At 46.6% G+C, this 17,075-nt stretch overlaps 1 protein-coding gene across 2 annotated transcripts in view; it reads right to left on the bottom strand.

Annotated features, from left to right (window-relative positions):
* The window catches only part of SPMIP7 (sperm microtubule inner protein 7), a 119,402-nt gene that overhangs the window by 98,331 nt on the left and 3,996 nt on the right, over positions 1-17,075 (bottom strand). For both annotated transcript variants that reach the window (XM_068236517.1, XM_068236518.1), the window contains exon 2: positions 7,242-7,321. In XM_068236517.1, the coding sequence (XP_068092618.1) occupies positions 7,242-7,321 (80 nt within the window). The remainder of the gene's footprint in view (positions 1-7,241; positions 7,322-17,075) is intronic.

Genomic DNA, 17,075 nt, shown 5'->3' with positions numbered 1-17,075 from the left:
GATTTTCATGCTGTGGATGCGTACTTTTGGCCGCATTTACGCGTTCATTGCCTTCCTCATGCGTATTTTCAGACGCGTTCATGCGTATTTTTTTGGACGCATGCTGGCTTGGAGAAGGGGCGCTATGCGTATTTTCGGTCGCGTACAGCCGCGACGGTTTCAGGGGACTACGTTTCCGGTACTCCTCGTCGTCACTGCCCTCAGAATAATCAGCTTTTTCCCTTCTGTGGTAGGGGGTGGCTAGTGGGTCATAGCGGTTTCTCTGGGAGAGTGGAGGAGGTGTATTGAGATTACTAACCTCTGTGTCTCCCTGCCAGGACCTGCGGCGGCCATCTTGGGCCTCCATGTCATGGAAGTCAGGCAATCTTCTAGGCATTGGAGAAGCTTGTTTCTTGTGATATATGGGTCTTCTCCACTCCATCGCGTTCTGTGACTGTTCCCCTCCTATTTCGCCGAAAAAACGGGCTTCCAGGCTGCTTTGGACGCTTATATCAGTGCTTGATAGGCAGGAGCTGCAGGCTCAGACAACCATTCACTTCAGCCTCCAGGCCACGCCCCTCTCGATTGATAAGATCCGACAGGACGGATCTTGCTTCCGCCGATTCCCTGCTCGCTCCCCGCTAGGGGACAATGGCAGGAAATCAAGCGGAAGATGAGCGGCGCGGGGACGAGCGGGAATCGAGCGGATATTGATGCCGGGGCACGTGGAAGAGGCGATCCGGCGGCTAATCGAGCCACCGGATCGCTGCAATGTCCCATCGTGTAGATGGGGCTATAGACATACTTAGGTATTGGTTTGAAACCATAATGGGACTGATCCAATTCATAAGTAGTAGTTAATTCCAGTAGTTAATTTTTCATCTTCTGTTCAAAATAATTTTTGCACTCTGTACTTGAAAAAGTACCAAGACATAGGTGAAAATGTACTTAGGGCTGGTTCTAGACTTTTTGCTGCCTGAGGCAAACTTGTGAGGATGTGCAACCTCCTTCAATTTGGATTGATCGCACAGCACCCGACAATTTACTCTGCTTCATTTAATGTTCTCATATGCTGCAGCTCAACACAATAGCATGCTGGCTGGCTGTGAGTCTGTGACAAACTTCTCACCCTCAGCCACTCCATTCCTCCTCAGTCAGGACAGCAGTGCCACCTCCTCTCTTCTGCTGTGCAAGTCAAATGAAACACTGCTGCTCTCCTGCCTCCCCCCTCCTCACTCGCTGTCTGACTCCTCACACATCACAACAAGCTGCTTTTCCCCAATGAAGACCTCTTCACCTCGTTCTCCTCTCACTTCTCTTCCTACTCTGACTGCATGCTGTTAGTGTAAACACAGTACAAACATGCTGTCCCTATGCGCCTGATGCAAATGTTTCATCTTGCTTCATGAGAGAACCAGCCCTGAATGTACTGCTAAAGTAATTCTTAGTACTTTTTTTGCTTGCTGGTAGCTTAGAAGGCATTGTATTTATAATGTGAAAATATCACCTAGGAGAAAACTTAAGAGAAAAAAGTGAATTGGATTAGGCCCAATGTGTTTTAGGGTGGCCATTAGCGCATAGCTGCTATCCAATTCAATCAGAATAATGGAATCAATCCAAAAACCAGATCAATGCGATCGATATTACAATCGAATCGGATAATTGCTACTGCTAAATTTTTAAGTTTGCCAATTTTCAAAAAAAAAACAGTTTGTAATTTTTGGGTATTTTTCATTTTAATGAATTTTAATGGTATTTTTAATTATAATGAAAACAACCAAAAATCCATAAACAACACATTAAAGAAAAGTTATAAATTGTTTTGCATGTCCTTGAGTGAAATAAGTATTGGATTCCCTACAATCCAGACAGAATTCTGGCACCTACAGATTAGTTATGTGCCAACATGGCACACAGATTACAATCAATCAATTACAGATTAGAGATGGCCCGAACGGTTCACCGGCGAACGGTTCCCGGCAAACTTCCATGGTTCGCAATCGCGGCGAACCGGGAACTTTTCCGGAAGTTCTGTTCGCCCCCATAGTGCATCATGAGGGTTAACTTTGACCCTCTACATCACATTCAGCAGGCACATTGTAGCCAATCAGGCTACACTCCCTCCTGGAGCCCCCCCCCCCCCCCTTATAAAAAGGCAGGCAGCGTCAGGCAGTGGACTCACTCGTGTGCCTGCAGTAATTAGTGAAGGGATAGCTGCAGCAGACTCTCATAAGGAAAGCTTAGTTAGGCTCTTGTAGGCTTGTTAGCTTGCTCCTGGCTGATTGTTATTGCTAATAAAGCAACCCACAACAGCACTTTTGAGAGCTAATTTTGTTCTTGTGATCTAATTTTTTTGTTTGGCCCACTTGCATTATATACAGCCCTGTCAGTGTGTGACAGGTGCACATGTAATATCCATCACTGCATATACCTACTACCTGTTGTTCACTTCAGTGCACCCACCTACCTATGTGAGCGCATGCAGTATGATATACCACTCCGTGCATACCTGTTAACTGCACCTGTGTGACTGACTGCACATTGTATTAGTCAAGTCAGTGCATACTTCTCACTTCATCCCCCCAATATGGACAAAACAAAAGGCAGAGGCAGGCCACCTGGCAGGTCTGTTCGAGGTCACGCTGTCGTGATTTCGTGCGGCCCACGACCAAAGTATAGTGTTCAGAAGAAGGCACGTGCCATCAACCCCCAACATTGTCAGGACGTAGTTGACTATTTAACACAGAACACCTCATCTTTCTCAGCTTCCGCACGGAAGCGTGACATATCTTCCTCCTCCTGCTCTGATTCTGGCACCCCACTTAACACTCAGTCGGCCGCCACCACCAAAGTGCCATCACCACAGGGCTCAGCGCTGTGGAATTTTTTTTGTGTGTCTGCCTTAGATGAGAGCAATGCCATCTGTACTCTCTGCCACCGAAAATTGAGCCATGGAAAGACCAACACCCGCGTAGGGACAACTACCTTAAGAAGGCACATGATTACAAAGCACAAACTGCAATGGGATGACCACCTGAGGGAAAGCAGCACACAAAAGCAAATCCACACACTGCAGTGGAAGATAAGCAAATATTTCTCAAAAAAGGCAATACCCAAACTGTACCGTGATGTTGAAAGGCAGGTGCTGTCATCTCTGGCACACAGCGTTGGGTCAAGGGGCCATCTGACCACGTGGTCTGCAAAGCACGGTCAGGCCTGCCCGAAGACTATGTCAGTCCCCACACACAGCATCTCTGCCTGCACGCCGTGTGACTGCCTGCCCCAAGACTAAGTCGGTCCCCGCACAGCATCTCTACCTGCAGGCCGCTTGACTGCCTTCTCCACCACCACCAACAGGGTCCAGGACTCCAGGCGGATTCCTGAATTTTTAAGTATTCTGCTTGCAGCGGCTGCTATAATTTTCTAGTGCATGCACATGCCTGTCTAATTTTTCTGGCTGCACTGAGGCTGCAACAACAAAACAAAAGGCATGTACATGTGCCAATTCCCCTTCGTGATCATTACCTTACCGCGGTAAAGGGGCTTGCGTATCACAGTGAAGCAATGACCAATGATAATAAGGTTGTTGCTTCATTGTGGACAGACCAAATTTGATCAGCTGGACAGTCACTGTTCTGTCATTCAGCTACCTCAGCCCGGTGACCATATGGGCTTGAAAACCGCCACGGCCTGCACTCTGGCTATGGTGCGCACCAGTCCAGTACGGCCGTCACTACACAAACAGCTGTTTGCGGTGCGTTACACAGTGAGTTTGGTGTGTCAGTGTGAAGCAGTACTCTAATTACACTCCCTGATTGATGTATACACATGCAAGATGTTTTAAAGCACTTTAGGCCTGCAATTTAGCATGCAATGTGATTTCGGCCCTTAAAACGCTGCTTTGCATCAAATCCAGATTTTTCCCCGGGACTTTTGGCATCTATCCCACTCCGCCATGCCCCCCTCCAGGTGTTAGACCCCTTGAAACATCTTTTCCATCACTTTTGTGACCAGCATACATTTTTCTAGTTTTCCAAGTTCGCCTCCCCATTGAAGTCTATTGCTGTTCGCGAAAGTTTGCACGAACCGAACTTTCGCGGGAGGTTTGCGAACCGAAAATCAGAGGTTCGGGCCATCTCTATTACAGATATGCCTGATCTCCACTGGATCTTGATTCTGGAGATGTGCAGATATTTAGATTCTTGAGGTTTTCACATGGGTAAACATAACTGGATGCTGGATGCCTGAGAACTGCACATGACTGGACATCTGAAGTGCAAACACTTCTTCAGTAAATCACTGCTAATAAATTAAAATGTTGTATGCAATAAAAAAGACCCTAATCATACTCTAAACATCAAACCTTAAAAGATAAATCTACCTACAGCACAAAGTTTAGCAATAAGGAGGTCTCATCAAGGTATGCACATAATTGAATGCATGAAGTGTGCATGATTGAATGTTGGAAGTGTGCACATGATTGGTGTAACGTAAACAAATCTCTCAGTCAGACAACAAACACCCATGACTCAATCCTGGAGAGACTTGCTAGTGCCAATCCAGGAGAACAACCCACTGAACTCACTAAGATGGAGGCGGTACACCACTGATGTGAACTTGCATATAATAAATACTGTATTTTCTGGCATATAAGACTACTTTTTAACTCAGGGAAATCTCTTTAAAAGTCTGGGGTCATCTTATACACTGTGTGTCGTCCTATGGGGTGGGTGCTGAAACTTCCGAGCTGGACTGAAGAATCTGTGGTCGCCACATATGGTGGGGGAGCTCAAAAACGTCCACGGCCGCATCTGTAAGCGGTGACCATAAAGCAATAACGGCAGTGCTGTACTTGTATGGTAGAAGAAAATCCACTCACCAGGATTCGAGGAAGTGACTTAACGCAGTCCTGATGACGAGGTGAGGGGGCACCTCACTGGGAAGGTGTAAGAGAAGGGCGAAGCAAGCTGTAAGGGTCCAGGACACCCAAGATATGGAAAAAAGAGAGTGCCGCTGTGCCCAGAAAACCACACCTCTTTTGCCCGTCGGGCCCACCCTTATATCCTATTACCATACCTGCCTCTCAGATCTCACTCCTGAGGACTGCAGTAATGCGGCACAGGCGCGCAAGTGTGAGATCTGAGAGACAGAGAAGGAGGTAATAGTATACAAGAGCGGGCCAGATGGGTGAAAGAGGCGTGTTTGCTCTACCGCTCTGATAGTCTTGGAGACAGGGATAGCTGACCAATACAAGCAGGCTTTGTATACAACAATCAGCCAATTGCCAGTAAAGTACATCGCTTAAATATCGGAATAGAGAGAGGCGCTCCGTGCAAGATAATTAAAAGAAAATAACTTTGAGCTGCTTTAACAACCAGCTCCGCTGCTGTTGTCCAGGGACGAGAGTGGGCCGGGCACCACTGACACCATTGATCGTGCATTCTGGCTCAGAGTACCACAAGAGTGGGAAGCGAGGTTTCCAGGAGAGGGTCCTATAGAGGCATAGGACCCGCTTTATGTGAGTGTTTGATTCTGTACCTACTGTGCCTTGTTTTAGAATAAAAGTTTGTTTTACTTCCACTGAGAGAAACCATTCTCCGCTTCCTTTCTTTGAGTGCATTCAGCTGCACTATAGGAACGCAGAGCGAAGGTGCATATCTCTGGAGGTGGATGGAAGCACATGCAAGAGGATAACAACATAAGTCTTGGCGTTGTGTTATTTTATAATTAAGGTACATCGCTTGCCATGATTGACTGGTTGTTGTATACTGGGTACCACATACAGTACAGCACCAGTATCTGTACCCGTTTATACAGTATAGCACCAGTACATACAGTACAGTATGCAAATCTCCAACAGTCAAGAGGGGTAGCCTTACACGGCGAGTATATCTCAAAATGTATATTTTAACTGGAAAAGTTGGGGGTCGTCTTATACGCCATAAAATACCATAAGCATGCCAACTACACTAGATTACATCTGTTGCTTTTACATTTTTTTTTTACCTGGAAACATGAAATGTGGTTGACATGCCTAATACACTTGTTAAATGCAAATTTACTAAGGTGGTGTGCCCAGGGCAAGTTTAAGCTATACGGGTGCCCTGGGGCAAAATCAAGTTGAGTCACCCCCATTAAAGTCAACACCTGGGGCCCTCACGCTGCTGGCCCCCCAGGTGGCCTCCCCCAACTGCTCCCCGTGGCCGCGCATGTTTGGTAATTCAACTGCCTTGAAATATCTCACCTGTCTCGGCAGCTGCTCCGCCTCGATCTCCTTCTTCAGCCGAGCTGCCTGCGTCTTCTCCATCCGGAGCATGTTATGTGTATAAAACATGGGCTGGGCATAGAAAAGAGGCAGGCAGAATGGCTGAAGATAGAGATCAGGGTGGAACAGCTGCCGAGACAGGTGAGATACATAGAGAAGAGGGAGGCAGAATGGCTGAAGACAGAGATCAGGATGGAGCAGCTGCCAAGACAGGAGAAGAGGCAGGCAGAATGGCTGAAGACAGAGATCGGGATGGAGCAGCTGCCAAGACAGGAGAAGAGGCAGGCAGAATGGCTGAAGATAGAGATCGGGGTGGAGCAGCTGCTGAGACAGGTGAGATATTTCAAGGCAGCTGAACTACTGAACATGGGCGGTCACTGTGAGCAGTCGGAGGAGGAGACCTGGGGGGGTCCGGTGGAGCGGTCGGACCCTGGGGCAATTGCCCCCCTTGCCTCAATGACAGCACTGGCCCTGGGTGTGCCTCCTTTTTCATTTTAGTGCACATGACTGACTGCTTGAACTGTGCATTCGATGTTTGAGGTCTGCACAAGACTGTATACTTGTGGTGTGAAGAATTGAATACTTGAGGTGGGCATAACTGACTGTTTGAGGTATGCAAATGACAAACTGATTGAGGTGGATGTGATTGAGTGATTGAGGAGTACATGTGACTGGATGGTTGAGTTGTGCATATGACTGAATAACTGATATGACTTGATAGTTGAGATGTACACATAATTGGATGTTTGAGGTATGCATATGATTGGATGCTTGATTTGTGAACGATTGGATGCTGCACGTGACTGAATGCTTGAGGAGTGCACAGGATTGAATGCTTAAGGAATGCACGTGTCTGAATGCTTGCACAAATACCTGTTATTAACACATAATTGGGTATTCTTCAGTATATCACCCCTACAGAATCTAGATGTTGATAAGAATACAAAAACAAATCCTTATCATGCTCAAAACATAAAGTCGTGAAATGTATATCTACCTGTAGCACAAACTTTGGCGCTAAGGACGTTCCATGTCCTCTTGTCACTTGAGGAATTATTTTAACATTGCTTGTCCAGCCTGGTAAAATAATAATATATTTATCTGCACAAGTTTCTGATAATAATCCACCTTAGTTTTCACAGACACTAAGAGCTGGTGCTTTAGTGGGAGACCACACCTACCCTTCAGAATCAATTTACATAGGCAAGGAGGCACCCCAAGGGCTTATTAAACATTAATTTACAGTATATATTGTTGGTTAAAATAATAATGAACATCTATACTGTATATTTGAATAGCTAAACCTTACTGAAAATATTTTAAAAATGTCATGTATCATCCACAACAGCCCACACCAGACAGCTGCACCCACCTGTTTTGACAGGAAGTACATAGACCTTTCCTACCATAACTCAACATTTTCTTCCAGGTAAATAGGTATAGGTACCATAAAGTTCGACCATTGTGGACAGAATGCACTTTGGCTGCTGTAAAGGATTAATGGAAATTAAAGTATTGACAAAAGTCATTGTTTTTCCCTTCCTCCATGATAATCCATATCTGGGAGACTTTCAAGTAAATAACTAGGGTGGATAACTCAACATAACCCCTAGAGAAGGTGCAGCAATGTACAATACACAGACTACAGTACAAGGATACAGAGGCTATTACCTAATATTACAGCAGCCTACAAGAATCCATTGCAATGCTACACTGCTACACTGAAAGCTGCCATTCACAGAAGCATTGCACCTGCTAGCATACATAGACTGATCAATGACAATCAAATTGAGCTGACAGGCAGAACCTACTAATATGCAAAATTACAGGAACAATTTACAGAATCCGTGTGAAAGGTATGCCTATAGTGACAGGCCTCTCAGTGACAGTTTCTCATAGTGACAGACTACTAGTCACATATATCTTTAGGGCAGATTATTCATTGACAGATCCCCCGGTGACAGATGACAGTCTCCCAGTGGCAGCTCACCTTCTCTCCCATTGGCAAAGACCCCCATAATGACAGCTACCTTAAAACCTAAAATGTGCCTAAAATGTGCTTCCTGACTAGATATTGCTTTAGGTTGCCATTTACAATACGATTCTTTGAATGATCAATTTTCTCTGATTTGATCGTATGTATCGAATTAATCTGGTATCCAGATCGATTACATTAATCGGATTGATCTGGATAGCAGCTTACTTCTGTTAGTGGGGATATTACGATCAAATCGGAGAATCGATCGAATGAAGCATCGTATCGTTATTGGCCACCCTAAGGGCCCTTTCACAGCGGGGCAGTGCAGTATTTTTACCGCACCCACCCCGGGCATAGAAAGTCTACAGAGACTGTCATACTTCCGCGGTACGGCACGACGGAAGTGACTTTTTCGCTGCATCCCCATCACAGGTCCAAAACTACGTTACCGTGCGGCTTCTGTGTCGACTGCATTGGCCCAGAAGGCATGTTAGTCTATGGCGATGCATGGATTTTAAAACAATTACTAATGCGACGTCGCGGCACGCATGCGCAGAAGCGTATTTTTACAATACGCGTCCGTGCACTTACGCATACCCCGAAGCAGGAAGTGACCGCAAGCGTGCGTCACTTTCTGCTTAGCTGGTGGCCAGACAGGGAACACCGCGTACTAATGTAGTGTTCCCTGAAGGCCTGTTTGAAGTGATGTGGCAGAAGCGACTCACCACATCGCTGACGCTGGTTTACAGTGTTAAACTAGCCTCAGGGCTTAAACTTAAAGTGGATCCGAGGTGAACTTTTACACATTGCAGAATTGTGTTCCTTTCCTACAGTTTATAGGGCATTCCTCAAACCAAATACTTTTTTGTTTTTGTTTTAATACTCTGATTCCCTATAAACTAAATAAGCAACGCCCACAGGTTCAGAGAGCCTTGGCAGTAGCAAGGGCTCATGAGAGCTCAGTCTGGGCAGGAGGGGGAGGTGCTACTAGCCATTGATTTCAGAGGCAGAGGGGAGGAGGGAGGAGGAGAGGGGATTAGGCTGATGGCTCAAGATACAGATAAGCCTTCCTCTGTGTAATGTGTACAAACAACATGGCTGCTGTCATTGTATCACAGGAATAAATAATCATATTCTATTAAAACTGTTTGCAGCTAGCTTTGCTGTGTAAACCATCTAAACTTTAGATACGATATGTAGACAAGTTACTTGTTATAGTTAGTTTTTCATCTCGGATCCGCTTTAAAGAGACCCCGAGATGGGTTTGAAAGATCCTATTAGGACACAGAGGCAAGTGTTGTATACAATGAGCAGCCTCTGTGTCCTTACACACGGTCTCCAGGCTCCCCCCGGCTCTACTGTCCCCCATAAAAAAAAAAACGCTAGACTAGCGACATGCAGATTGTCACTAGCTGGCTGTTTACCTGAAGGCTGTCAGTCACCGCCACTCCCCAGCCTCCTCTATAGCGCGGCTCCCTGCATGTGTCCCTTCCCTCCCCGCCTCCGTAAACATCCTCCAATTGGATTACGGAGGCGGGGAGGGAAGGGACAAAGGCAGGGAGCGCAGGACTGCGAACCTATCTTTCCCATTAAGGTGCAATCACACCAAAAATCGTGAAGACAGATGACTGCATTTGTAAAAAAAAAAAAAAAATCAAAACAGACTGATGTAAAAGGAGCACTGTCCATGGCAAAGCGATAGGGGATGCAGAGGTTGCAACCGCAGAGGGGCCCCTGAACTAGAAGGGCCCACTAGGGATCCTCCTTCATCCATCTTATTGATTTTTCATTGCTGTGCTGGTAATGGACACCTCTTTATGTACATTGAATAGTGATAATCCTTAAATCCTTAAAAGAACCCTGAGCAGGTCGCTAAAATGGGCAATGAACTTACCTGGGGCCTCCTCCAGCCCCTCATAGTCAGTGAGGTTCCTCAGCGTCATTCGGGCTCCCTACGTTCAGCTCTGTTACAGTGTAGACATCGGCCATACTCATGCGCAACTACAGTCTTTCCGCTCACCCATCTCACTTGCATCACCGTAAGCGTACCGTGCACGTGTGGTCCTCGAAAGAATGAACCGCTAGTGCGCAGAAAATTTACGGTGATGGGCGAAGTCGCTACTCTAACGGACTTGCCGGGGGCAGAGTGGATTACACCGAGGGACCTCAAAGTAAACCTTAACCGAGTTGGAAAAAAAAGTTTCACCTACCTGGGGCTTCCACCAGCCCCCTGGTGAAAAATTAGACATTTATTTAATAATCCGAACATTTGTATAGCGCTTTTCTCCTGTTGGACTCAAAGCGGCACTACGGCAAAAAAATTTAAAATTTAAAATATAAACAAATAAGAAGTACTACTTACAGTAGTTAGTAGAAATGGGGGGATTCTCAGGGATTTATTTATTTTTAAAAGCACTTAGGCCACATACACACATCAGACCATAGTCTTTTGAAAATGAAAGATCACAGACCAATTTTACCCCCTTCCATGTAGTATGAGAGCCATCCCTACACAGTCTATTCTATGGAGCTGCACTCCCCATCAGACAGAAATCTTTGCAAGATGCTGCGCACAAAGATGCTGTACACATGCAACAGATCAGAATCTGCAAAAGATCTGTTCCTGCCAAAGATCCGTTCCTGCAAAATGCATTCATAGTCTATGAGATTTGCAGATCCTCATACACACCTTGTTTAACTGACACTCATCTGCAGATCAGACAATCATCTGCAGATCTGAAGATCCATCCTGGTGGATCTGATCTGCAGATGAATGTCTGTTAAACAAGGTGTGTATGATGATCTGCAGATATCATAGACTATGAATGCATTTTGCAGGAACAGATCTTTTGCAGATACTGATCTTTTGAATGTGTACAGCATCTTTGTGTGCAGCATCTTGCAAAGATTTGTCTGATGGGGAGTTCAGCTCCATAGAAAAGACTGTGAAAGTATGGCTCTCATACTACATGGAAGGGGGTAAAATTGGTCTGTGATCTTTCATTTTCAAAAGACTATGGTCTGATGTGTGTATGAGCCTTCAGTGAATAGTAGTTGCTCTGTTCAACTGCCAAAAAACTATGTAGCGAGGAGGGAAGCTGGCAAGCATCGTTGCTTAAAAGCCACCTGTTTAGCCTGGCATTTCCAGATTTATAAAATTCTTCCTCTGTACCACGATGATCGGAGCCATGCTTATGCGCTTTGAGTCCCACGGGAGAAAAGCGCTTTACAAATGTTATTTGTTGTTGTTGTTGTTTTTAGGCCCCATTCACACTTGCGGTTCGAGTCCGCAAGTGTCCGGGGGTCTGGGTCCGGGGGCCGCAAAGAGACCGTACGGGTCTCTGCGGTGGCCACAAGGCGGCACAAGTTGCGGATCCGGAATGTATCAGTTCCGGCTACAATAAAGTAGCCGGAACTAGATACTTTGCAGTGCCAGAAAGGCACCGCAAGCATGGGGGATACCGGCGTTTAGTCCGGGCCCCCCAAGTGGCATAGGACCGGTGCTGGAAGCATCCGGTCCTATTGCCAGTATGATGAGAAACATCCATTTCTCATTGCACAGCATGGGCCGCATGTTCGGGTCAGGATCCGGCCCGGGTCCGCAGCCGCACCGGGACGGACTGAAAAATAGCGCATGTTGGAAAAAAAGCTGGATCGTCCCGGAGCTGCGTTCCCGGATCGGATTCGGACGGCGCACGAGTGTGAATGGATACATTAATTAACCACCCTAGCGTTCTGGACGAGCTGAGCTCGTCCAAGAAAAAGTTGCTGTTAGTGTTTAGGACGAGCTCAGCTCGTCCAGCGCTGTCCCCACTCACCAGCGTGCACAGCGTGATCTCCGCCGCCTCCTCTGTGCTGCTGCGGCTGCTGCGGGGCTTCCTCTCCCTCCTGCTGGCTCTGATCGCCGGCGCCAGGCTCCCCAGGCTCCTCCGATCCTCCGGTCCCCAGGCTCCCCCGATCCTCCGGTCCCCGCTCCCCTCTTCTCTCCGCAAGCCTACGGAGATCCGGCAGTCAGGGAAGATGGCGTAGCCCAGCCACTTCCTCTGACGCCGGCTCCTGCGCCCCCTAGTGTCCGTCGCGGCGACAGCATCATTGGATTACATAGGGAAACAAACTCTATGTAATCCAATCATGCTACTGTATTTCAAAAAGTTGTTTGCACAAACACAAACACCTGTCAGCTCTCAATAAAAGCCCTGAACAGTTACTGGCTCTCCCTCTTTCAGAGTCCTCAGCGTCCAGTGTTAGTCTGTTTACAGCTATCATCTGTGATTTCTGTGCGATTTCTGTGCGATTACTGCTTTTTTCCAGCCTTAGCTTCGTTCATATTACTGTCAGATTGCGTATTGCTTTCCGTCTTTTTCAAGACGCTGTGATCCCTGTGCGTTTGCTTTTGCTGGTTTTTTTTGTTTTTTTTTTTTGTCGCTGCTCGTGACCCCGTACCCTGCTTGGGGTCATGGCCTCGTCCTCCCGGAGGCGTGTGCGTGACGAGGAGTTGTTGGATGTCCTCGAGGCAAGCGACAGCGAAGACGAGCTCCTAGAGGAATCGACAGACAGCGATGTTCCCGGTAACCTGTCTTCGGAGACGGAGACCAGTGATGAGGAAGCCGAGGAGCCAGTGACGGTCGCACGCACCTGGTGTGAGCTGGGGAGCCCCACTCAAGCTCCGCCACCCAGGTTCCCCTTCACAGGGGCACCCGGGCAGAAGATCGCGTGCGACGAGAGTCCGCTGTCCTTTCTGGAGCTCTTCCTGACTGATGACGTCATCCGCAAGATTGTTGAGGAGACGAATCGCTATGCAGCGCAACATCAGCAGGGATCTTCTCTACCCAGGTTCTCGCGGAGCAGGAAGTGGGAACCTGTGACCAGCAACGACATCTGGGTGTTCCTGGGGCTCGTCATCCTCCAGGGAGTTGTTGGTAAGCCGCTGCAGAAGTGGTACTGGACCACTAATAAGATCCTCAGTACGCCCTTCTTTGGATCTGTTATGTCCGAGCCACGGTATACCCTCATCATGAAGTATTTGCACTTCGGAAACAACGAGGAGTTTGATGAGGCCACCCATCCCGCACCCAAGCTGAAAAAAATTTGGGACATATACCAGATGATTGTTGCGAACTTCAAGGCTGTGTATGTTCCAGATCGCGACATCACGGTTGACGAAAGCCTCATGGCATATAAGGGGAGACTGAGCTGGGTGCAATTTATTGCCTCAAAAAGGGCACGCTTTGGGGTGAAGTCGTATATGCTCTGTGAGGCCAACTCCGGGTACATCTGGAACTCTGTAATTTACACGGGCAAAGGCACCAAATTTGCCCCTCAGTTCAGCCAGTTTGGGTGTGCCACCTCCTCTGTCCTAACCCTAATTGAGCCATTGCTGGATCAGGGGTACTGCCTGACGACAGACAATTTCTACAGCTCCCCTGAACTTTTTGATTACCTGGTCCAGCATAAAACCGATGCCTATGGTACCTTGAGGGCTAACCGTCGGAATCTGCCGCCGGCCTTTTCTGCCAGGAAGCTGAAAAAGGGGGAGGTCGTTGCCTGGCAGAAAGGCAAAATGATGGCTCTAAGGTGGAAGGACAAACGTGATGTCTGTGTCCTCAGCACTATTCATAATGCCGAGACTGTCCGCACCACCAACAGGAGTAAACAGGAGGTGGATAAACCCAAAGCCATACTGGATTATAACAACACTATGGGGGGTGTGGACAGGGCTGATGGAGCCATGACTTTCTATCCGGCTGTCCGCAAGCAGCAGCGGAAATATTATAAAAAAAATTTCCGCCACTTACTTGAGCAGTGCTTGTGGAATGGCTATGTGCTCTACAAGAAAAGGTGTGTAAGGCCTGTACCCCACCATGACTTTGTCTGGCAGCTGACGGAAGCAATCTGCACGAAGTACCCCCCACCAGAGTCAACATCTAGACCGGGGCGCAGGGCATCATATGTCGTGAATCCGGCACGGCTTTCAGGGAGACACTTTGTGGAGTACTTGCCACCGACCCCACAGAAAGCAAACCCTACAAGAAGGTGCGTTGTTTGCTGCAATAAGAAGGACAAGGATGGCAAAAAGATGCGGAAGGAGACCCGCACTTATTGTCCAGATTGTGACGTGGCACTTTGCGCATTACCATGCTTCAAGATCTACCACACTAAAGAAGCGTTCTAAGGTACACTTGTAGCCTGTATAATTTTGTTTCTGCCTTCATTTATTTATTTCTGCATTGATTTATTTATTTCTGCATTTTCTTTATATTTCTGCATTGAGGAAAAATGCAAGGTATTTCAGTTAGTTATTCATAAATTTTATTTTATTTTTGACAAGAATTAGTGTTTGACACTTTTATTATACTCAGAATGTATACTAAACTCTTGCTTGGCTCATTTTGGTAAGTTACAGGAAAAAGGTGCTGAAAATTAAATGTACCGCTTTTTGCACAGAAATCCTTGGGAATCAGAACGCCGAGGTGGTTAACAATGTATCCATTCACCATCCGCTGTGTACGGAGCGTTCCGGGTCCGGGGAAGCCAACCTGGAACGCTAATGTGAACCGGGCCTTAGGGAATATCTTTATAAAGAATAAAAGCCTTGCTGAGAATCTGCTATGAAGAGATGGACTAGTCCAAAACCTGTCGCTTCTATCAGATTTCTACTACCTACTGTAAGTGACAGCTACATTGGAGAAAGGTAATTTATGTCTAATTTTACACTGGAAAAAACGTGCTTCTTATTTGTCTATGTTTGCACATATTTCAAATTTTAAAATTTTTCGCCATAGTGCCCCTTTAACCAGTTTACGAAGTTAAAAATAAATAAAGTCTTTTTTTAAGCTTTAGGGCCCGTTCAGACTGCACGCGTTTCCAGCCGCGTTTTGGAAACGCGTGCGGGAGGCCGACACGCACGACATCAGACAGTGCATAGAGTGCACTGTCTGATGTTCACACTGCATGCGTCCCGCACCTGTGCGGTCCGGGAACGCATGCTGCACGCAGATTTTGCAAAAAAACACGGCTGTCCCATTCACTTTTCAGTGATGGGATCAGCCACGCAACGCATACAAACGCGGATGGCGTGTGTTCGCATGCAATGCGTTCCGCATGCGTGGCCGTCCGCGTTTGTAATGTGAACGGCCCCTAACTGTTGTTTATTAGATTGATCATTAAAGAGACTCTGAAGCCTCCTAAAAACCCTGTGTTAGGATCATGTCCTGTCATGATCATGTTTGTGACTTATCCTGCTGGCCGCGATGTTTCTGCGATCAAGATGTTCTGCTCAGTTGTAATTCTATTCTTGCAAGTTTTATTTTGTTGACCATGGATCTAAGGCCACATACACACATCAGACCATAGTCTTTTGAAAATGAAAGATCACAGACCAATCTTACCACCCTTCTTGTAGTATGAGAGCCATACTCTACACCAGGGGTCTCAAACTCAATTTACCCGGGGGCCGCAGGAGGCAAAGTCAGGATGAGGCTGGGCCGCATAAGGGAGTTCACGTGTCCCCGCCGCAAAACGAGGGCTGCAGAGCCCCCAAATTGCCCCGGGGGCAATCCGCCGGCATTTCCTGGAAGGGGCAGAGCTTTCAGCTTCAGCTCTGCCCCTCCTGACGTCAATCGCGGCGGATCGCCGCCTCTGCCCGCCCACTCTAAACATAAAAAAAAAAATTGGGAAAATAGGAAAAAATGCCAGGAATCTTCATACAGCCATATTACGGCTGTATAGCGATACCTGGCCAAAGCGCTGCGGCTGCGTATGGACCCCCTGGAAACTCTGTCAGGAAATGTATTGCTCTTTCTTTTGATACATGTAAAATTACACTACCGTTAGGCTTGCTACTAAAAGTGACATTTACCGCATTTAAAAGTATACTATTTTCCTTCGAAACTTTAAAATCGATTTTCTCAAAAACTATAAGGTCTTTTTGAAAAATTGTTTTTTCCTCTTATTCCTAATGATCTCCTTAACATATCCTGCAAATTTAGGGTTTCTAGCATTTAAGGTGGATTTGCTATTAACCATTAAAGTCGGCGGGTTTTTAAATGTGTATTTTTTTCCTTTGCAACTTTAAAATCGATTTTCTCAAAAACTATAAGGCCGATTTGAAAATTTTTTTTTTCCTCTTGTAGCCACTGGGGGCCCCTACAAGCTCTGGGGCCTTGGGGCCACAAAATATTGTATCGCGGGCCGCAAATGGCCCGCGGGCCGCGAGTTTGAGACCCCTGCTCTACACAGTCTTTTCTATGGAGCTGAACTCCACATCAGAAAAAAATCTTTGCAAGATGCTGCACACACGGATCTGTACAGACACAAATGGATTTTTGGCAGGAACAGATCTTTTGCAGATACTGATCTTTTGTGTCTGTACAGCATCTGTGTGTGCAGCATCTTGCAAAGATTTTTTTCTGATGTGGAGTTCAGCTCCATAGAAAAGACTGTGTAGAGTATGGCTCTTATACTACAGGAAGGGTGGTAAGATTGGTCTGTGATCTTTCATTTTCCAAAGACTATGGTCTGATGTGTGTATGTGGCCTTAGGGTTCGTATAGACGTCCGATAAAGATCGTTCGTTACGAACGATTCGTGACGTTTACACGATATTCAAATTAGACTGAAAAGATCGTTCGTAATGAACGATTGTGTACACACGTGAGCGATATAAGTATAAAGTACTGAACGACGAACGATTAAAAAATGCGTGCGCAAACGGAAGTGACGTTATGACAGGCAATAAGAACATGCGTTATCGGACGATCTTTGTACACACTGCAACGATTGAACGATTATCTTTCGAAAAAATCCGCCGGGTTGGATCGGTCGGATTGAACGATAACGGTCGTTATCGTCCAAA

This window comes from Hyperolius riggenbachi, chromosome 5 (genome assembly GCF_040937935.1).
Source record: "Hyperolius riggenbachi isolate aHypRig1 chromosome 5, aHypRig1.pri, whole genome shotgun sequence".
Lineage (NCBI taxonomy): Eukaryota > Metazoa > Chordata > Amphibia > Anura > Hyperoliidae > Hyperolius > Hyperolius riggenbachi.
The sequence above is the reverse complement of the archived record's forward strand: the minus strand, read 5'-3'. Positions and strand labels throughout refer to the sequence as shown.